Source organism: Sphaeramia orbicularis, chromosome 14 (assembly GCF_902148855.1).
Source record: "Sphaeramia orbicularis chromosome 14, fSphaOr1.1, whole genome shotgun sequence".
Classification (NCBI taxonomy): Eukaryota; Metazoa; Chordata; class Actinopteri; order Kurtiformes; family Apogonidae; genus Sphaeramia; species Sphaeramia orbicularis.
The window spans coordinates 39447033-39471344 of NC_043970.1; the positions used below are offsets into that span (position 1 = coordinate 39447033).

General features: G+C 35.8%; 1 protein-coding gene across 4 annotated transcripts in view; it reads right to left on the bottom strand.

Moving 5' to 3' along the window:
- Window positions 1-24312, bottom strand: part of ntm (neurotrimin) — a 741734-nt gene that overhangs the window by 82397 nt on the left and 635025 nt on the right. For all 4 annotated transcript variants that reach the window (XR_003937315.1, XM_030154417.1, XM_030154416.1 and 1 more), the window contains exon 3: window positions 22306-22431. Coding sequence is in view for 3 of the 4 variants with exons in the window: in XM_030154417.1 (XP_030010277.1) it covers window positions 22306-22431 (126 nt within the window). In the remaining variant the exon portion in view is untranslated. The remainder of the gene's footprint in view (window positions 1-22305; window positions 22432-24312) is intronic.

Genomic DNA, 24312 nt, shown 5'->3' on the forward strand with positions numbered 1-24312 from the left:
AATCACATTTTATATATTTTCTGTTTTTTGTCCTTTTGTGTTGATATAGTAGGTTAAAGTGAAAAAAAATAATAGACAGATGAGATAGATGAAGTTGTGCTGGAAAAAAAAAAAAAGATACCAAACATGGGTATGGTAAACATTTCTTTAGACAGTATATAAAGACAAAATCAAAAGCACTCAAAAACAGCCAAAATAGGTTCAGACCCCTAAGGGTTAAAGGTGAATTTTTAAGCTACATTTTGTCTCACCTCTAATTTTTTTGTTAAGTAATTGTTTTGTGTCATTCTTGTAAATGGAAAATTAATAGGACCAATATTTTGGGAGGTATTAGTAAATTTGGAATAAAAGGCAAGGCAAGTTGATTTATAACGCACATTTCAGCAACAAGGCAATTCAAGGTGTTTCACACAGGACATTGAAATACAACGACAGGGAAAAAGGAACACATTTAAAACATTATAGAAGAAACATGTCAAAGGTGATTAAAAACAGCAAGTAAGAACACAACACATAAAATGCAAAAATATAAAAACACACATTAAAGTAAGAGTTGCGATACAGAGTTTCAAAAGAGAATATAAAATTTAAAAAGTAAAAAACCTTTTAGTCAAAGGCAGCAGTGAACAGGTGAGTCTTTAACCTTGACTTAAAAGAACTCAGACTCTCAGCAGACCTGATATTTTCTGGTAGTTTGATCCAGATATACGGAGCATAGAAACTGAGATATATATATATATAATAGCCTTACAATCACATTGCTATGCATAGAATCGTCATTGAAGTGGGTTACCTAGCAACAGATAAACAACAGGACCACATTGCCATGGTGTCAAATTTCATGTGCAGAAACAGACATGCCAGGTGAGAGGTTATTCAACAGAAAATACCAATGGAATTTACCAGGAAAGTAAAGGACTGAACCGGATCAAAGGATCTAGAACCCATGATCCATACAGGTCAACGTAGTCTGAATATAACAATTAGCTTCTGCTTCCATAAAGCTAACACCTACGCTGCATGTTAAATCAGGTCACATCAGACGTACTGTCCCATCAGCCGCTGTAGCATGAATATGTATGTCATGGCGACTATCGGAGGAATGATAGATTGGGAAATAATGATGTACTTCATGGCAGATTAGAGTAGTGATGTTGTGAAACCCGGAGAGGACGATGATGAGGAGGAGCACGATACAATGTGAGCGACGAATGCTCCAGCGACAGCCCGTGGTTTTTTTAATGCACAAAATAACGCTATGTTTACCACATAAAGTGCCAAGCCACAGTTCTCCAGGGGCAGAATGCATCATTGCCTTTCAGTGAGTCAGCAGTCTTCTGATTCCCTGCTGGAAAAATCTCCTCATTAAGCCGTTCGCCGAGATCATATATAAATGTACAACAGACGGCTTCTGTTTTTTTTCCCGGCAAATGGCTACGCTTAACTACTAGATAAGAGGATATTATATAATTATCATTTGACAATCACCCTAAACTAAAACAGACACTGTGACTTAGCAGCACTGTCGACTAACAAGGAGAAGAAATTTGCGTGAGGGTGGGGGGTTCAGTGGGTCTGACGGAGCTTATATACGTAGCATAGGTAGCACCCCCCCTCTCGTAACCGGGGTAGGGCAGGAGAGGGGTGGGGGTGGGGGGCGTAGCTCAATAAGCGCCACAACGTACCTTATTGCGAAGGAGTGGGGGGAGGGGCACGGAAATTCGCCATTGACATAACATGCTGCTTGATATTGATACTTATACAGTAGGGGTGTGCAAAAAAAAAAAGATTCATTTAAAGATCGCGATTCTCATTTACTACGATTCAGAATCAATGTAAAATGTCCCAAAATTGATTTTAAAAAAAATAAAACAAACACCATTCTGGTCTTATATTACTATGACTGACAGTCAGCAGGATGACAGCTGAACTACTTCCCTCTAGGATTTATTTATTTATTTATTTAATTTGATTTGATTTATTTTTTCTTCTAGGGAACTTCCACGCTTTGTAGCATTTTTGATACTTTTCATGTACGTATTGAAGCCCTGGTTGTTAACATTAAGCAACATTGTATGATTGTCGTGCACCAAGCGAAAACTCCAGTAAAAACTAGACTCAAAAATAAAAATTAAAAAATTAAACAAATCCGCCGGGGCAGCCTGCCTCCATTTTGTACACGGGATGTCCTGACGTCATCATGCAGCCAGTTCTGGAACATACACATGCGTGGTAAGCGCCAAAACAAAGAGGAAACTAATGGTGGAGGTAGGGTTAGCTATGGGGTTAGCAGCTAGTGATTAGTGGCTAGCACTATTAGCAGTTAGCACGATTAGCGGCTTGCGCATTGGTACACCATCAGATGGCATTAAATAACACGTGAAAGAATGAAAATAAGTACGTATAGCACATCAAATGCAATAAACTGGCGTCACATACAACGGTATTTCATGAGCTCAGTCCGTCAGCTGCATCACCCAGAGTTTAAGGACATGGTGCAGAGTCAGCCACCAGCAGCAAACCAACACACACTGCTGTGCATCACCAAACTCCCTGCCAAGCATGGATAAATGTTTAAAACTTAATAAATGTTGAAATATTATTTTAATTTAGATAGTTGAATTCTTAAGTTTAATCACACAGTAGTCAGTATTAGTATTAGTCAGGATTAGTTAGGATTCCTTTGTGTCACTAGAGTTCTTAGGATAGGTCACATCTTGGTCAACATACTAAACAGATTTATGATCACAGGACTTAGGTTTTACCTTAGGCACACTTTTAAATACATATGTCCACAGACGATCGTAAACAACAAGAGATAAGAGGTCAACACTGTCAATATGGGGTTTTACATAGAGTTGAGGTACAGTCTACTCTCGTTATACCGCCAACTTCCGTTCACGGCCAAATTGGCGGTATAGCGAAAATGGCGTTACAACGGGTTGCGTCCATAATGTGCATGTCTTTACTATATGATGTCTATGCTGCCTCCGTTAACCCGTTCTAATTGCGTTTCTAAATAAATCTTGATTCTGTTATGTTGTAAGGGATCATTTAACGTGGGGAAACATTTTAAACATTATTATACCGTGTCGGGAAATGACACCCCATCATCTTGAGGCTTTGGCTTAATCCCACGTCCTCTTCCCGACATCCTGACCTACTGAGTGTTCTGCGATAAATGAACGGTGGCCGTTCCGTAGACCTACTCGTAGCTTGTCGCGATCAGCGTCTGGCGCGTTTGTTTCAGTGCATTGTTAAAATTTATGTGTACTCGATGGCAATCACGCTGGCGGTATAACGGTCGGGAAATCAATGGTATAAGTGTTGTTTGTGCATGGAACTGGGCTGGCGGAAATGGCGATAGCTAATGGAATAATGCATTGGGGATTTTTGTGCAATGGTTTTGGTTGGCAGTGAGCGAAAATGGTGGTATAACGGCGGGCGGTTTAACGAGAGTAGACTGTATCACATCTGCTTGACTTTAGAGTCAGATGACACCAGTCCATTTTCTGTGATCCAACCCACCTAGCACATGGGGTCAGCCCATAGTTTGGAGATCAGTTTACAAGGATTATAAAAGTGATGTGCATTGGAATGTCTGGATCCATTTCCCTGGTTGGGGTATGGATCCTCAGCGCTGAGTCAAACTCTGTACTTTGTTTGTGGTCAGATAAGCCAAATTAAATTTATAAAAATGATGTCTGTATTTGTCATTCTGTCTTGCAAAGCAGACTGGAGTAGATCATGAGGATCCTTTACACACCTATAGCCTGAAGCAGAAATCATTATGAATCAAATCGTTTTGAATCAAAAAATCGATTTTGAATCCCAAAATTGGGATCGAATTGAATTGTGAAGTAGTAAAAGTTTCCCACCCCTATTTTACAGACTAACGCCCCCCATTTTAGCCTCAGCCCCCTAGAGAAACACTGCAAAAACTGGACAATCATCAAGCAATTTATATGTAGTAGAGGAAAAGAAATTATCTTTAAAATGGCAAAAAGCTGGAAATATGTATTTTTGTAACCCTTTAACAACCACAATCTCTCCGGTGCTACATTTCGCACTTTACAGCATTCAAACTTCTATAACTCTTTAACCATTTGTGCTATCCACCAAATTCAAACGGCATCGAAAAGCTGAGATCCTTAGCTTTTCGACACTGTACAACACTTTACGGCAACGATGAGGAGATGAGGATGACTGTTTCAGAGACTTCCACAAGGGCTAAAACACGCCTGAAAATACAAAATATGAAGCCCTAACACCCCCCCTCCCTCTGTTTTTTTGACAAATCACACCCTGTAAATATACAGCTTTTAACCTAATTCCACTGATTATTTTACTGTTTGGGTTGTGCTGCCAATAGTTGCATTGGAGATCTAAGTTTAGTCTGAACCCTGGATCAACAAATGGCAACTTAGCAAAGACAATAACATCCCATAATAACTTTATACCTTCATAAGCCTCAGACTCAAACAGGCACGCATAGAAGAAATGCTGTCATTTCAGCATCAAACTCCATTCTGTTCATTGAGAGCTGTGTCCAGTGGAGAAAACAACAGGGATTCTAGCTTTTATCACTGAACATTCAAATCAAATCAAATAAAATTTACGTTTTTTAAAATATGTTATAAGAAAGAAGTGAATAAATAAATAAATACCATTTCTGCATCAAACTCCATTCTTTTACAGCTGTGTCCAGTGGCAAAACAACAGTAATTCTACATTTTATCACTTTTTTTGACTCTAAAAGTTGTTTCTTACTGGTTCTCATCCTTTCTGGTCACTTTCTGATGTTTTGGTCAAAGGTCCTGTGGCATTGGAGACTGACAGAGTGACTCACTACTCCCTCTAGTGGTCACAAAAATCCCCAAACCCATGTCTGTAAATAAATTCAGTTCATATCTCTATAATCCAATCCATTGGCATCTGTGGCAGAACTTCGGGGCTCTTCATTCTAAACATTCGAATCATAAATTTACGCTTTTTAATGTGTTAGAAGGAAGCAAAACAACATTCAGCCCCTTTTAAGGTAACAAAAAATCCGAGCTGCATCAAACTCCATTTTTTTTACAGCTGTGTCCAGTGGGAAAACAACAGGAATTCTAGATTTTATAACTTTTTTGACTCTAAAAGTTGTTTCTTACTGGTTCTCATCCTTTCAGGTCACTTTCTGATGCTTTGGTCAAAGGCCCAATGGCATTGGAGACCGGCAGAGTGACTCACTACTCCCTCTAGTGGTCACATAAATCCCCAAACCCATGTCTGTAAATAAATTCAGTCCATATCTCTACAATCCAATCCACTGATATCTGTGGCCGAACTTCATTCTAAACATTCTAATCATAAATTTAGATTTTTTAATGTATTAGAACAGTGGTTCTTAACCTTGTTGGCGGTACCGAACCCCACCAGTTTCATATGCACATTCACCGAACCCTTCTTTATTACCTCCGCCAAGGAGGTTATGTTTTTGCCAGGGTTTGTTTGTCTGTCTGTTTGTTTGTTTGTCTGTTTGTTTGTCTGTCTGTCCGTTAGTGTGCAACATAACTCAAAAAGTTATGGACAGATTTTGATGAAATTTTCAGGGTTTGTTGGAAATGGGATAAGGAAGAAATGATTAACTTTTGGGGGTGATCAGGGGTGGGGGGGCCCACGGGGGGGCCACTGATCAGCCTTGGCGGAGGTCTGCGCTCTCTGAGTGCTTCTAGTTAAAAAATACAATACGATTTTTTTCAAATTCAAGACACAGGTATGTGTTTTACTGGTGCACAAAATGAACCGTGCATTAACATCACTGTGTTCAAAGAACAAAACCAATACAGTGCATGAACTCACAACAAATTCCACACCTTTTCACAAAGACATGACCTTTTTAATACTACCACACTGAAATGGTTTTAATTTTTAACCTTATGTATTCCAATAATGAACTTATTGTATTTATGCTATTTATCATTTTTAACATTTTAACACACACCCATCACCTAATTTCCATCAGGCTACAATAATAATGAATATTTACTGTAAATCAGTGTGACTTCTGCTGTTGTGTATATGTATGTGTAGGCCGTCAGGTCAACCCGGGTTTTCGTTTCATCTCACTCTGAACTTTCCAAACCACGCAATTTTGACATAAAAAAAGATAATTGCATGTAGTGTATCAAGAAAGAAGTTCTCGTTATACTCCTTCAGTATTTTTGTGATCGTTGTTTTATTACGGCACTAGCTCGGCTTTAGCGTAATACGATTTCTCCATCCACGACGGTGCGTCGGTCGTCACATGATTGTAACTGACCAATGCGGTGACCGAAAAATGAAAACAAACGCTACACATGGCTGCCTCCGTGGTTAACAGGAAGTAGCAAAAGTCATAACAACAATGTGGAAAATACTCAAATAATTAATCGTCAGACGAGTGGAAGAGATTATAAACACTTCCGGATGTGTTGTAGTGCTATAAGCAACAACAATACACCGCATATATTGGATGTCAATCAGAGAAAGAGTCTCCGAAGCTGTTTGTTTACATACACGGACCTAGCCCGACACACACACCCGACTAATGAGTCGAGTGTGTGTCTGGACCTCCACCGAACCCCTGAGACTGACTCACCGAACCCCTAGGGTTCGATCGAACCCAGGTTAAGAACCACTGTATTAGAAGGAAGAAAAACAACCTACAGCTCCTTTTAAGGCAACAAAAAATCTGAGATGATCCAATAAATAAATAAATAAATAAATACCATTTCTGCATCAAACTCCATTCTTTTACAGCTGTGTCCAGTGAGAAAACAACAGGAATTCTAGATTTTATCACTTTTTTGACTCTAAAAGTTGTTTTCTTACTGGTTCTCATCCCTTCTGGTCACTTTCTGAGGCTTTGGTCAAAGGCCCCATGGTGTTGGAGACCCGCAAAGTGAATCGCTACTCCCTCTAGTGGTCACATAAATCCCCAAACCCATGTCTGGAAATAAATTCAGTTCATATCTCTACAATCCAATGCATTGGCATCTGTGGCAGAACTTCAGGACTCTTTATTCTAAACATTCTAATCATAAATTTACATTTTTTAATGTGTTAGTAGGAAGAAAAACAACAAACAGCTCCTTTTAAGGTAACAAAAAATCCAAGCTGTCTCAAACTCCATTCTTTTACAGCTGTGTCCAGTGGGAAAACAACAGTAATTCTAGATTTTATCACTTTTTTTTTTTACTCTAAAAGTTGTTTTCTTACTGGTTCTCATCACTTCTGGTCACTTTCTGAGGCTTTGGTCAAAGGCCCCATGGTGTTGGAGACCCGCAAAGTGACTCGCTACTCCCTCTAGTGGTCACATAAATCCCCAAACCCATGTCTGTAAATAAATTCAGTTCATATCTCTACAATCCAATCCACTGATATCTGTGGCAGAACTTCATTCTAAACATTCTAATCATAAATTTAGATTTTTTAATGTGTTAGAAGGAAGAAAAACAACCTACAGCTCCTTTTAAGGCAACAAAAAATCTGAGCGGATCCAATAAATAAATAAATAAATACCATTTCTGCATCAAACTCCATTCTTTTACTGCTTTGTCCAGTGGGAAAACAACAGTAATTCTAGATTTTATCACTTTCTTTGACTGTAAAAGTTGTTTCTTACTGGTTCTCATCCCTTCTGGTCACTTTCTGATGCTTTGGTCCCATGGGGTTGGAGACCTGCAGAGTGACTCACTACTCCCTCTAGTGGACACAAAAATCCCCAAACCCATGTTTGTAAATAAATTCAGTTCATATCTCTACAATCCAATCCATTTCCACTTATGGCAGAACTTCAGGGCTCCTCATTCTAAACATTCTAATCAGAAATTTATGTTTTTTAATGTGTTAGAAGGAAGAAAAACAACAAACAGCTCCTTTTAAGGTAACAAAAAATCCGAACTGCATCAAACTCCATTCTTTTACAGCTGTGTCCAGTGGGAAAACAACAGTAATTCTACATTTTATCACTTTTTTTGACTCTAAAAGTTGTTTCTTACTGGTTCTCATCCTTTCAGGTCACTTTCTGATGCTTTGGTCAAAGGCCCAATGGCATTGGAGACCAGCAGAGTGACTCACTACTCCCTCTAGTGGTCACATAAATCCCCCAGCCCATCACTGGAAATAAATTCACGTCAAAACACACACTCACCAGATCTTCACAGCTGTTTATTCTAAACTCTATTGATATTTTAAGCCACTTTTTTTTTTTTTAAATATATGTAACAGTAGAAATACTACAAATAGCCCATTTAATATTCACATAACAGTATAAAACCACACTTACATGTGCATTTTCATTTTATCATTTTTTGGTAATTTGTTAAAATTTGTCATAGATTTGAAGCACATCTACACCTGCCATGTCTTTGAGATGTAGTAACTGATAAGTCCAATCGACAGGGGAATCTGTCCGTCAGAACGCCTGCAGGTTTTAAAGAAACTTTCCGCATTTGGTTCCAGTGTATCAATAATATATAGCGAAGGGAACAGATCGGATACATTCCTGTATTGACATTTGTTCCCAGCTCTAATACTGATACATACAGTATGGCGGAGAGCAGAAACATAAGTCTAGCATCAGTCACAACAGACGGAGACTGCATCGGGCTGCCATACTCCCTATGTGAGTTCTATTTGTTGTTTTGCTAAAAACAGAAAAAGGCAGCTTGGATGAGCTGAAGATCTCTATCTCAAATTCAGGCAAAAAAAGAGACTGTTATGACTAGAAGGCTTCCCAGCGCTCCAGAGGGTCTGCACAACACCGGCGGAGATCAGTACGAGTCTGACAGTAAAAACCTTAACAGTTAAAACCTTAACAAATAAAGCCTTAACAGTTAAAAACCTTAACAGTAAAAACCTTAACAGTTAAAACAATAACAAATAAAGCCTTAACTATAAAAACCTTAACAGTAAAAACCTTAACAAATAAGGCCTTTACAGTTAAAACCTTTAGAGTTAAAGCCTTAACAGTAAAAACCTTAACAGTTAAAACCTGAACAGTCAAAATCTTAAGAGTTTAACCCTTAACAGTAAAAACCTTAACAGTTAAAACCTTAACAGTTAAAACCTTAACAAATAAAGCCTCAACAGTTAAAACCCTAACAAATAAAGCCTTAACACTTAAAAACCTTAACAGTAAAAACCTTAACAAATAAGGCCTTTACAGTTAAAACCTTAACATTTAAGACCTTAACAGTCAAAGCCTTAAGTCATAACCTTAACACTCCTCCTCCTCTCAGTTCTATTCAGTCCTGGTTCTCCTCCTCCTCTCAGTTCTCTTCGGTCCTTTCTCCTGTCGGACTCCTCAAACAGAGTCTTTTGGGTTGCAGTGTTCTCACAAATGACAGGACAATGAGCAGCATCTAGAGAATGTGCTGGAGCTGAAAGTCCAGGACGGTGGATCAGATGGTCTCGGGGGTCCGGTGGGACATGCAGCCGACACAGTTCTGAGGGTATGTGTGCTACGAGGCTGTTTTTAGGCAACCAGAGACAAAACCAACAGCTTCAAAGACAGGGACTAGATGACAACAGTGGTGTTCACGTGAAATGTCCAGTGGATTTTTTAAGCAAACTGTGTAAAAGTGGCAAAAACTAAAAATGCAGATGATGAGCTTTTCCATAAACAGGTTTAAAGTCGAAAATCTAAGGCACAAGTGTCAAACATGTGGCCCGGGGGCCAAATTCGGCCCACCAAAGGGTCCAGTCCGGCCCCTGGAATGAATTTGTGAAATGCAAAAGTTAGGGTGAAATTACACTGAAGATATAAAAATAATTTTAGGTTAATTCAATCTAAAGTGGGTCAGACCAGGGTCATTCCACATAATTTCATCAAGTGGTCCCTACCTGACCCTCTCAGATTTTTCTACATTTTTTACATACTTATAGATCATTATATATGATGGGAAAATCCCAAATTTCAAGGGTTAATTGTAAATAGTTCCAAAGTTATGACCATTTGAAGTAGGTAGGGGGTACCCTAAAATTGCGACCAAAATTAAGACTTGAAATTTTCAGCTATATTCAGGCTTCTATAACTTCTGAACAACAAGAGCTAGAGGTCTGAAATTTTCAGAATCATTTTATGGGAATCTATACTCCTAAGAAATATGAAAATATTTGCTTAAAATTTATAATTGTATGTCACAGAGAATGACAAATTTAAGATTTTATTCATCGTGAACTTCTAAAATGCTACATTTGGCCACTCATTACACAAAAACTAATCATCATATTCATTAGAAATTTTATGTGCTATATCTTGGCTACCTAGGGAATGGATCTGTGTAAAAAGAAGGTCCTATGTTATGTTATGTATGATATATGAACTGCTGAAAATCTAAAATATCTGTCCGACCTTTGGATTCAAAGGTCAATATCAGCATGTAGGATAGGTAGTATCACCAAATAAAAGACACCATGTGAAAATACAGGAATTGCCCTAAATTTTGACACCAAGCACAACTTGCTTCTATAAATCCCATATTTTAGCCGAAAACGTCCGTATTTAATTTGAACATTTAACATAGAAGGATTTATAGAAGTAAGTAGTGCTTGGTGTCAACAAGGTTCCACATTTAGACCAATTCAATCTCAAGTGGGTCAAACCAGTAAAATACTATAATAATAACATATAAATAATGACAACTCCACATTTTTCTCTTTGTAAATGTAAATATTTTCATGTATTTGCGCCAAAACAAAGTATAATTTCGCAAAAAAATGTGAAAAACCTGAACAAATGTGAACAACCTGAAATGTCTTAAGACAAGGAACTCATTTTGTTTCAGGGGTCACATTCAGCCCGATTTGATCTCCAGTGGGCCGGACCAGTAAAATAATAACATAATGACCTATAAATAATGACAACTCCAAATTTTTGTCTTTGTTTTAGTTAAAAAACAAAAACAAAAACAAAAAAACGAAATTATGAAAATACTTACTTTTATAAACTATCCAACAAAAAGATGTGAATAACCTGACAAAACTGAAATTTCTTAAGAAAATTAAGAGTAATTTTAACAATATTATGCCTCAAATTATTATTTCTACATGTGCATTATGGATCGGATCTACAAAGACACTAAACACTTAATTTCACTGGTCTACAAGGAAAATGCTTCCAGAATAAAAGTAATGAAATTTTACCACATGAGAGTCACTGATAAAGAAAAATCAAATCAAAAATGCTGGTTGGCTGAACTTTCCAAGATACAGCCTTGGGTCAAAATGTGAAATTCAAGAATTAACGAGAGAATGGGTTTGACTCGAAAGGAATATTTGTCTCAGAGCTACAAGATCTACTTCAAAACACTGTCTGCACATTAGAATACATTCACTTTACAGGTTCTATTTAGTGGAAGATTTATAAAACTATTATATAAATGTACATAAACTAATATATATGTGTAATAACACTTAATCATATACCTTGAAAACATCAGCAAACCAGCACTTTTGTCATTTATTTTCCAATTAATCTTATTAAAATACGTAACATTTAGGACATTTAATCTCTGAAGCAAATCATTTCTAAAAAAAATTGTAAACCAGTGTAACAGGCAGAAAATAGTTAAAATTGTGTTTAATTTTCTTTAGACATTTCAGGTTGTTCATATTTGTTCAGGTTATTGACGTTTTATTGTCACAGGATAGTTTGTAAATGTAAATATTTTCATAATTTAATGGTAGTTTTTGCACTAAAACAAAGACAAAAATTTGAAGTTGTCATTATTTATAGACATAATATAAAAAATTTTTCACATCAAGCCAAAAAGAAAATCTGAAGTCATTATTTTTTGTAGGTTATTCTGCTATTATTTTACTTCATCTGTATGTGGAACCTGAACTAAAATTAATCTATGGAATTTTTGCACTTTGCAAATTCATCCCAGGGGCTGGATTGGAACCCTTGGTGGGCCACATTTGGCCCCCCGCCCGCATGTTTGACACCCCTGCTTTAGACATTTCAGGTTGTTCATATTTATTCACATTTTATTGTGACAGGATAGTTTGTTAACGTAAACATTTTTATAATTTAATGTTTTTTGTGCTAAATCAAAGACAAAAAATGGGTGTTGTCATTATTTTTAGGTTATCATAATATTATTTTTGAGTTTGATGCCCTAAATTGCACTTTGCAAATTCATCCCACGAGCTGGACTGGAACCTTTGGTGGGCCGGTTTTGGTCCGCGGGCCGCATGTTTGACATCTGTGCTAAAGTATGCAGCCATTCTTATAAAACATCAAGCAATTGCACCTGTTTTTTTCTACTTTATATCACGATAATTAACCTACCAATATAACAAATAAACTGAGCCCCAATCGTCTCCATTTATGATCCGGCGTTACCATTTTCTAAAAAATATATTTCTACAGTCTGATGTTGTTTTGGAGTCACTGATGAATTGGGTTTTGCCCCCGTAAGAAAATAAAACCAACGAACCGATATTGGACGGCTCAGAAGCTCAGAGCGTCTGCCGTGTTGTTTACCGTCATCTCATCTATTGTTGCGAAATTAGACGAAGTAATAAATGAAGACAGAAAATGAACCGGGTTTATGTTTTAACCATGTGTGACAGGACGACTTCAGGGCCGACCGGATGTGAGGAGAGTGGAATCTGTCTGCAGCAGATGAATTAAACATGGACGGAAATTCTCTGGAAATTAATACGACGAGTTTTGGTACAAATGATGGTTTTGATGCTTCATTTTATTAACCTGTTGAAATGATCGGAGTAAAATGCAATTTGTCGTCTTTTCATAGTCATCAGATATGACCCATTTGGACGTTCAGAGGCTCCGTAGTTACCGTGGAAACATCGTCATCTTCTACAACATTGATTCGCCAGTAAAACCTATGGAGTTGGATCAATGACAGTGGATGGACGCACTTAGTTTATGTTCAGTTAACGATAGATTTTGCTGAAAAAGTCACTTTTTCATCTGTTTTCTCTGTTTCTGATATAATATCCCTCAACCTGAAACTGAACTTTTATGAACATCTACATAATTAGTGAAATAAACATAGGAAAATATGCACATTTAGATCCTGTAAAAACAACACAGATAAAGGTGGACTTGCACAGTACTGTATATGTTTTAGTAGTTTCGTGTATTTTTTACTTCATAGAACTTCAGGGAGTGTCTGTTTATTTTTCTCACTAGCAGAATGTTCAATTAACTTTATAAGAAACGCTGCTGGGATCTCTGAGCATTGCAACAAAGTTTGCTGTTGGATTTTTGGTACGCTGAATACTTATATTTTCATTTTTACTGCAAAGATACACAAAAATCAGCTCCAAATATCAGATTTTTAAAATCTTGATTAGTTGGTAAAGGTACAATGAACAGTCATTATTATGAAACTAAAGAAATAAATAATTTTCACCTAAAATTAAAAAAAAAAAAAAAAAAATCAGTGCTGCAGATGGAAGCATGGATCAATATTTTTATTGAAAATTCCAGATTTTTTTTAGTTTTATAATAATGAGTGTTCATTGTAGCTGTAAGAAGTAATCAAGATCAAAAAAAGTCTGGTGTTTGGAACTGATTTTTACTGCCTCAAGTCAATCAATCAATCAATCAATCAATCAGTGCTGTAGATCGAAGCATGGATCAATATTTTTAGTGAAAATTACACTTTCTTTTTTAGTTTTATAATAACGAGTGTTCATCGTATCCGTACCAAGTAATCAAGATTAAAAAGAAGTCTGTTTGGAACTGATTTTTACTGCCTCAAATAAATGAATAAATAAATCAGTGCTGCAGATCAAAGCATGAATCAATATTTTTAGTGAAAATTAAAGATTTTTTTAGTTTTATAATAATGAGTGTTCATTGTATCAATACTAAGTAATCAAAATGTTAAAAAAAAAGTCTGATGTTTGGAACTGATTTTTATTGCCTCAAATCAATAAATTAAAAAAAAAAAAAATCAGTGCTGCCTGGATCAATATTTTTAGTGAAAATTACAGATTTTTTTTTCTTTTATTGTAACAAATGTTCATTGTATCCATACTAAGTACTCAAGATACAAAAAAGTCTGATGTTTGGAACAGATTTTTATTGCCTCAAATAAATAAATTTTTAAAAAAATTAGTGCTGCAGATCGAAGCATGGATCAACATTTTTAGTGAAAATTACAGATTTTTTTAGTTTTATAATAACGAGTGTTCATCGTATCCGTACCAAGTTATCAAGATTTTTAAAAAGTCTGTTTGGAACTGATTTTTACTGCCTTAAATTAATTAAAAAAAAAAAAAAAAAAACTAAATCAGTGCTGCAGATCAAAGCATGGATCAATATTTTTAGTGAAAATTACAGATTTTTAAAATTTTATAATACCGAGTGTTCATTGTATCAATACTAAGTAATCAAAATTTTAAAAAAGTCTGATGTTTGGAACTGATTTTTATTGCCTCAAATAAATAAATTTTTTAAAAAAAATCAGTGGTGCATGGATCAATATTTTTAGTGAAAATTACAGATTTTTTTAGTTTTATAATAAGTGTTCAATGTATCCATACTAAGTAATCAAAATTTTAAAAAAGTCTGATGTTTGGAACTGATTTTTACTGCCTCAAATAATTAAAGAAATAAAAAATCAGTGCTGCAGATTGATGCATGGATCAATATTTTTAGTGAAAAATACAGATTTTTTTAGTTTTATAATGAGTGTTCATTGTATCTGTACGAAGTTATTAAGATAAAAAAAGTCTGGTGTTTGGAACTGATTTTTATTGCCTCAAATAAATAAATCAATAAATAAATAAATTAGTGCTGCAGATCGAAGCATGAATCAATATTTTTAGTGAAAATTACACTTTTTTTTAGTTTTATAATAACGAGTGTTCAATGTATCCATACCAAGTAATCAAGATTAAAAGTCTGATGATTGGAACTGATTTTTATTGCCTCAAATAAATAAATAAATAAATAAATCAGTGCTGCAGATCGAAGCGTGGATCAATATTTTTACTGAAAATTACAGATTTTTTTTAGTTTTATAATAACGAGTGCTCATTGTATCCACACTAAGTAATCAAAATTTTAAAAGTCTGATGTTTGGAACTGATTTTTATTGTCTCAAATAAATAAATTTTTAAAAAAAAATCAGTGCTGCATGGATCATCCTTTTTGGTGAAAATTACAGATTTTTTTAGTTTTATAATAATGAGTGTTCATTGTATCCATACCAAGTAATCAAGATTGAAAAAAGAAGTCTGATGTTTGGAACTGATTTTTATTGCCTCAAATCAATCAATCAATTAATCAATGCTGCAGATGAAAGCGTGGATCAATATTTTTAGTGAAAATTACAGTTGTTTTTTTTTAGTTTTATGAATGCTCATTGTATCCGTACCAAGTAATCAAGATAAAAAAAAAAAAAATCTGATGTGTGGAACTGATTTTTACTGCCTCAAATCAATAAAATAGTTTGTTATCTTCTAGTTGGAGCTGCAGATATCATGTTAACAGTGTGTTGTTGTACATTTTAACAGTCGGCTTCTTGGTCGACCAGTAAACATAGCGTAAACATATAAGAGTAAAAACCTAGAGGCGCTCCAATGACTCCACTGTCAGATGTTTCTGCATTTGTACTCTGTGTTACATCTTCTCACTTCACTTCACCAAGCTCCTCTCTCCTGTCTAAAGGTAATATACCAGAAGAAATGTGCTGCACTCTTTTGCTTAGTATGCCGGGCGTATAGTAGCAGTCTAGAAAGCAGAGACGGAGCAGAACAATATGCCCCGACGCTTCTCTTCTTCTTTAAACATTCTGTTTTATTGCGTCTTAGACATTGCACGTCACTCAAACCGGAGCGGCCAGTGTCATTATGTTGTTAAACACAAAGGATTTATGGTGCACGACAAGTTCAGCAACATAAATATTGATGGTCCTCTGGCGGATCAAGCCGTGAACATAGCTATGAGTGGCGTTGGAACAGAATGGGAGGTCTGGCTGTGTCTTGTGTTGTTGAGATACAGAAGCTGAGGGGTTCTGGCGCTGATAAATACTCCACTGATGACAAGAGGAACTCCTGGGACCGGAATCACACAATGACAAAGCAAGTCAACACAAAGATAGTCCAGCAGTCACTACAGCCCTCTCCTCAGTCCTGGTACACTGTAAAAAATAGGACCAATGGCCCTGTAGTTTACCGGCCAAATTAAAAGCTTTGGGAAATGTATCCAGATACCATTTATTATCACCCTGTTCTGTGTATTTATTATATTACAGAAAAAGCCCATGTTTTGGTCATATTCCAATCAGATCTGTAAAAAATTCAAATTCCAACTTGATATCATTGATACTGATTTATTGGATCAATCCACTTCCTATCTGTTATAATGGGAAAATTTTTCAAAGTCGCACCAAATCCAGAATCAGATCCAGATCGAAATAACTTCAATACCTTGTGTTGACATCATCATACAGAAGCTGTATACCAAGTTTGAAGTCAATCAGAACTGGAGTTTGGGAGGAAAATATGATTGAATTTTTTTCCCCATAAGAGCCCATGTAAAATTTTCCGTCAGTTCCCGGATCCAGAAGAAGATCCTGATCAGCATGTGGACATTATGTTTTGGTCATCTCCCCATCAGGGCTGGACTGTAGAAATTTACACTGGATATCATTTATATTTACTGAGTTATTGCATCGATCCACTTCCTATCTGTTATAATGGGGAAATTTTGTAAAGTGGCACCAAATCCAGAATCAGATCCGGATCCAAATAATTTCACTAACTTTTGATGACATCATCATAAAGAAGCTGTATACCAAGTTTGAAGTCAATCGAAATTGTCGTTTCGGAGAAGAAGATTGAAAATTCTGTAATGGACAACAGGTGACGACGCCAGACGACAATAGCTTACAAACTGTCGGCTGGTAAGCTAAAACTGACTGTAGAATTGACACCAAAAAGTTGTAAAATTGCAACATAAAAAAACTCTAAGTGACAATACAAAGCAAAGTTGTTTACTGGAAAATATTTTTGTGTTAACGATTAAATCAAATATAGCTGCAGTTTTTACAGGAAGAGTATGTGAACAAAAGCAGATTTGGATGTAGAAATGATGGATTTCGATTGTTTTTAGAAAATAAAACTGTACATTGAAATACAATGTGGTGCCGTTTAAACTGCAAGACTATAATGTTGAAATAATGGTGTATTTGCTTTTTTTAATATGTATATAAAAAAGTTATAAAAAAGTAAACATTTAACAATGTAACATTTTAAATTTGTAAATTAATGGGTTGGTAGAGTTGGTAGAGCAGCTCTTCCAATAACCAAAGGGTTGATGGTTTGAATCCTGGCTCAGACTTTCCATATGCCCAAGTGTCCATGGAAGACACTGAACCTTAAACTGCTCCCAGTCAGACCTGGTGGTTTTGGAAAGAGCTTTGGACGCCATGAGGGTGGAGAAAATGTGCTAAATAAGAGCAGTTCATTTACCATTTAAATTCAGTGTTAAATCTACATGTTTAAAATGTTAAATCTACGTGTTTAAAATGTTCAATCTACATGTTTAAAATGTTAAATCTACGTGTTTAAAATGTTAAATCTACGTGTTTAAAATGTTCAATCTACATGTTTAAAATGTTAAATCTACGTGTTTAAAATGTTAAATCTACATGTGTAAAATGTTCAATCTACATGTTTAAAATGTTCAATCTACATGTTTAAAATGTTAAATCTACGTGTTTAAAATGTTCAATCTACATGTTTAAAATGTTAAATCTACGTTTAAAATGTTTAATCTACATATTAAAAATGTTAAATCTACGTGTTTAAAATGTTCAATCTACATGTTTAAAATGTTCAGTCTAGGTTTAAAATGTTTAATCTACAAATTAAAAATGTTAAGTCTACATGTTTAAAATGTTCAATCTACATGTTTAAAATGTTAAATCTAGGTTTAAAATGTTTAATCTACATATTAAAAATGTTAAGTCTACATGTTTAAAATGTTCAATCTACATGTTTAAAATGTTAAATCTACATGTTACTCCGTAAATATGTTTACAGTTGGATGTTTTTTACAATATTGTTCTGGAAACCACAGCTGCCAGTTTTCTTCCATAAAAACAACAGGAGTTTTTTTACAGTGTAGATATCAAAGTCCCCAGACTTTCGACTCCTTGACCCGGGGAGTGTGGTTGTTTGCAGACGGATGCCTCCTCTTCTTCAAACAAAAGACAGAAAACAAAGAAGTCCACCAACACCGCCGAAAGCTTTTCCGGCGTGATAAACACAACCCCGGACAATAACGTATGCGCACACATGTAGCATTTTTGCAAAAGCGGCGCCAATCAGCGGCCCCTCCGCCTGCTTATCTCCTTACAGACAGGTCAGCCACTCTTGTGTCGTATTAACATTTCAATTCCCACATCCCTGCATCGACACAAAGGACAGCGCTGATGAAAGCACAAAAGCTCTGGCTTTTAAATGTAATTCATTATGAATGCATGCATCTTGCCTGATGAAGTGAAGCCTGGACACATTGAAGTCCAGAAATAGAAAAATTCACTTTCCTCTCGAGAGCAAAAAAAAAAAGGAATAAATGCCACTGAGCATGTACAATACAGCTAGAACCCAAATCTGGACATCCTGTATAACGTCCAAAGCTTGTCTAATGCATAATGCGTCACACTATGTTAATGTTCCCTGCATTAATCCTGTCATTCAAAAGGGCCTCCACAACATTTAAATCCATCCAATTATCCTAATTAATTAGTCCAATTACAACAGGGCCAGTTTATTTCCCTGCAAACAATTAGGTTGTAATGACGATCTGGAAACAGGTAATGATGGGTAATAACTGAAGCGAGAAATCCAGCAGGGGTCACACAAAGTCAAAGATGGTGTGATAGACGCAGAGGGGAAAGAAGGCGACGAGGACAGAGAGAGAGGAAAAAAAAAAAAGAAAAAAAAACAGGAGGGGAGTGATTCCAGGGTTTTCACTAGGATTTTTTCACAGTGTAGGTCAGACCTGGGCATTGTAAGGCCCAGGGGCCACATGCGGCCCGACAGCTGATCCTAACTGGCCCACATGAGGTCACTGGCAAATTAAAAGTCGATGCAAATATATATCATCATAATAGACGTAACCAATACCACGCCATTGCTTTTATTTTGAAGGATCTGCTAATTTACCTTTTTTTTTTTTTTCCCACACATACTTTCTGTACTTCCATGAGGCTTATGAACTGATCGGTTTGTTGGTCAGTTTCAGCCCATGAAGATGTCAGCTAACGGCAAAAAAAAAAAAAAAAAGAAAGATTGATTCCGAATGCAGAGTTTTTAACAAGACATGGACTTGTAAGTATTTCTTTACTGAAGTCAGAGGTAAAGAAAAAGAAAAGGAACTGTGATATGCAAACAAACAAAGCTGGATGCATTTATAGTTTTTCATGTAAAGTTAATGTGGAGCTGGTTTTCCACATTTTCAAGTCTTTTGTGAATATTCATTAAATAGTTGTATTCTGTGCTCCACATTTTCATTTTATTATTGTATTGTTGCATTTATTGTTTTTGTATTATAATAAAGTATATATGTGTATATATATATATATACATATATATATATATATATATATATATAGAGAGAGAGAGAGAGAGAGAGAGAGAGAGAGAGAGAGAGAGAGAGAGAGAGGGTGGGGAAGCAAAATTTACAATATTTTGAGGCAGGGATTGAAAGACAGTGTATGACCAATTAGTTTATTTAAAGTCATGAGAATTTAAATCTTCAAATCATATTTTACTGCATTTCTAACGCTCTTGTTGTCTACCTCAAGTTCAATTGCCATTTTTCTCATGGATTTGGTTGGATCCTTTAGGATTTTGGATTTGAGAGCTTTAATAAAAGCTTTGGTACGTTTTTTGTTGCTTCCTCCACTTCCAGACTTTCTCGTAATAGTTTTGCTCATAGTCATTCTCTTCTTTCCATTATAAACAGTCTTTATGGACACTCCAACTATTTTTGAAATCTCCTTTGGTGTGACGAGTGCATTCAGCAAATCACACACTCTTTGACGTTTGCTTTCCTGATTACTCATATGGGCAAAAGTTTCTGAAAAGGTATGGATAATAGTGTTAGGTATGATTATGACATCAATATATGTTTGGTTTCAAAACAATTGACGAAGTGCCTGCTGAGAAAAAACAACTAAATGTTCATTGTAAATTTTGCTTCCCCACCCTGTATATATATATATATATATATATATATATATATATATATATATATATATATATATAAGGGCTGGATCAGTACACTTGCAGCTCACCTTAATATCTCTCTCTCTCTCTCTCTTTATATACACTGAACAAAAATATAAACGCACCACTTTTGTTTTTGCTCCCATTTTTCATGAGCTGAACTCAAAGATCTAAAACTTTTTCTATGTACACAAAAGGCCTATTTCTCTCAAATATTGTTCATAAATTTGTCTAAATCTGTGTTAGTGAGCACTTCTCCTTTGTCCTTTGCTGAGATAATCCATCCACCTCACAGGTGTGGCAGATCAAGATGCTGATTAGACAGCAGGATTATTGCACAGGTGTGACTTAGGCTGGCCACAATAAAAGGCCACTCTAAAATGTGCACTTTTACTGTATTGGGTGGTCCAGGGGGGTCAGAAAACCAGTCAGTATTTGGTGTGACCACCATTTTCCTCGCACAGTCTTCTTCATGAATTCTCTGAAACAGCTTTGGAGATGGTTTATGGTAGAGAAATGAACATTCAGTTCACAGGCAAAAGCTCTGGTGGAGATTCCTGAAGTCAGCATGCCAATTGCATATTCCCTCAAAACTTGTGACATCTGTGGTATTGTGCTGTGTGATAAAACTGCACATTTTGGAGTGGCCTTTTATTGTGGCCAGCCTAAGGCACACCTGTGCAAAAATCATGCTGTCTAATCAGCATCTTGATATGCCACACCTGTGAGGTGGATGGATTATCTCAGCAAAGAAGAATTGTTCACTAACACAAATTTAGACAGATTTGTGAACAATATTTGAGAGAAATAAACCTTGTGTGTACACAGAAAAAGTTTTAGATCTTTGAGTTCAGCTCATGAAAAATGGGAGCAAAAACAAAAGTGGTGTGTTTATATTTTTGTTCAGTGTATATAAAGAGAGAGAGAGAGAGAGAGAGATATTAAGGTGAGCTGCAAGTGCCAAAAAATGCCAAAAAAAGAAGCCAAAAAATGATGCAAACCCTTGTGTTTGGTGTTGCTCCCGCGCTTCGACGCAGACATGATCGTAGAAAAATATTCACTTGCATAAAATTAGGGATAATCGGAGCGGCACTCACTCTACACGCACGCACAGGCTAAATTTTAGATATAATTTTCCATGGGTGATCGGTCTGTTTAAATAAAATAAATTGATTGAAGTCTCATTGTCAGCCAATGAGTGTAAGGCAAGTGATGTTGGCGGGCGGGTGTCAGACAATACCAAGGCACACAAAGGGGTGTGGCTTCTGTTGTTCTCATTTCCTGTCTGCAGCGCTTTGCGCCAAGACAAAGGAATATATCTGTTCAAATTCAAATCTCGTTATCATTACGCTGGACGGTCACACTCACACACACTGTGATGTTCTGCTGTTAAAAGCAAGCAAAGGGGGCCTTCTGGTGGTCAGAATAAGTGTCACTGGCATGTGTTTTGTCCTTTCGGTGTTACCGTAGCCAGTTCAGACATGGGAAAGAAGTAGCAGACACGTTTCTCTCATTCTGTTTGTATGGACAGAAAGAACGTTTGCCTGTGAGTATTTTATGTTCAGTTGTTGTGGTAATGAATAGTAAAACCTCTCTATGATGTAAACTTTTGTTGTTAGATTAAAATACGTAAATCTTAAGTTGATCTGAAGATGCTAATCGTTAGCATGTCTATGGATTTTCCCATTTATGGTAGCATCAAGCTAGCGATCTTTTCTCATTTGAATGTATAATGCTATGTTAATGTGCTGTAACAAAGAACAAAACTGAGACATGTTTTGTATGTATGTTGCAGTTTTACAGTGAAGTCTGGAGTAAAAGCTTTGGTGAGAAGTTTTCGGTGTTCAGCTTTTCTTGAGAAACCTGTTATCTATCTTCTGAGCTAGCCGCTATACACACAAGCAGGGGCAGAATACACACAAAAAAACACCGCTACGCTGGTTGAAAGACAGCGTCACGGGTCAAATCTCAGTCGGGGCCCCTGACACTGTCCCTGGGGGGCACCGACGTTCAGTGACACTAGCGAGAACCCTGGATTCTGTTAACAGTTACCTGAGGAGGAGATGAGTTTCCAGCTGATGGAGGGCTCTGGTTTACCGCTGGCCTGGCACATCAGAGTGACGTTGGAGCCCTCGTTCACCACCAGGTCTTTGGACAGGTTGATGATTTTAGGTGGAACTGTGGAAGAAGATAAATGGATCAGTTTCGTCATGGATGTCTTTACTTTAACACTGGCACGTCAGACTTTAAAGATGATTGAGTCTTTTAACCCTGTAAAGCCTGAACCCTTAAATCACTGACAGAAAATTCCACTTCTATGAAACTAGAGCCTTTATTGGTCCTTCTGAACAACCAAAAATGTTTTTTTTAAACATCACTTTCCATGTATGAGTTTCAATTTTGTATCATATTTGATACATCAGGTCTCAATACTCAAATTTTGTTATTTTTGAACAAACACAAACATAATGTAACACAAACATGTCTAACAAATTGATAATTCATTTTCAAAATTGGCAAAGTTCTTCCTCCTTCCTCATTAATGACAATCTTGTATTGTCACTGGAAAGGCCTCTGGTAAATGAATTCCTCCCCCTGGTGGATTATCTGTGTATTGCATGTATCTAATTGTATACATCAGGTTTGTCAAGAAAAAAAAAATCACACTGATCATGTAGAGGGCTTCAAAACTCATGTATCAAATATGATACATTTGGCGTTATAGGGTTAAAAAGGAACTGAAGACCTTGTTTAGACAGGCTTTTAGTTGGGGGGGGGTCACCATATACTTTTGTGTTTTTACGCCTGTGTCTGTAGCTTTATGTTTTTGTTCCCAATGTATTTTACTTTTACTGAGTTAATTGTAAAACCCTTAGTGAAATCTTTCTGCAAAAAAAGTGCTACATATATGAACTTTATTATTATTATTATTTTTTTTTTTATTTATTTATTTATTTATTTATTTATTTATTTATCTTTATTACAAATATGAACTATGCTTGGAAACACCATTAGATTTAGATTTGCATATTTTTAACAAATAACAATGAAACCCCACAAACAATACAATGAAAAGAATATTAAAACATAGTCTGTGTAAAATAATTAAACTGGTCACATAAACATAACAATTAATAAAAACAAATAAATAAATAATAGTAAATTAAAAGGTAAAAAAAAAGGAAGGGAATTACATTGTCTCAAAAGAAAAAAAACCATAAACAGTTGCCATTTATTATTTATTGTACAATTTGTTCAAGTTTCCCCGTTTTGAATATCTAATTTTCTCTACTTTTAAAAAGGATTATTATTATTATTATCATTATTAACAACAACAACAACAACAACAATAATAATAATAATAATAATAATAATAATAATAATAATTTTTTTATTATTATTACTTCAAATGACAAACCATTGATTTGACACGTATGAATCACTCCGCTAATGGTAACAGCTTAAGTCTGTGTTTACACTAATCTGTCTTTAACCCTTTAATACTTTAAGTATTAAGTAACTAAATCCACACACTGATACATACATGGAGATGGAGCTTAAAGCATTGTGGATATACTATAATATCTAAATTAGTATGTGACTTATCAGATTAATTCACAGGTTTTTTTTTAATGTTATTTCACTAAATTGACACAGTGCCAGTTGCATTTTCAATCACATATATGAGACAGGCTCGGAGTATTCCCCAGACTGCACTTAATCAAAGAATATCTTTTGAAGCTGCACGTTTTATGTGGTTTTAACATCATAATTAGCTTTTTTGACAAAATGCGCATAGACTGTAATTAATTATTGGATGAAGGAGCAATTATTTTTTCCATTTGTTGCTGAATGGCACTGGTTTGTGTCACCAAGTTTGGTTTTTGAAGTGACCATATTTGGACAAAAAGGGCAGAACTATGGGAGCCTGAGCGGTTAGATGTGAGCTAATTGATAACTTACTAACTTGGTTGAATGGTGAATTTCATCAAGCACTGTGACTTCAGAACAACTACAGTAGAGCTGTTTGTTAAGAAAAAAAGTGTTCTTGTTTTTTTT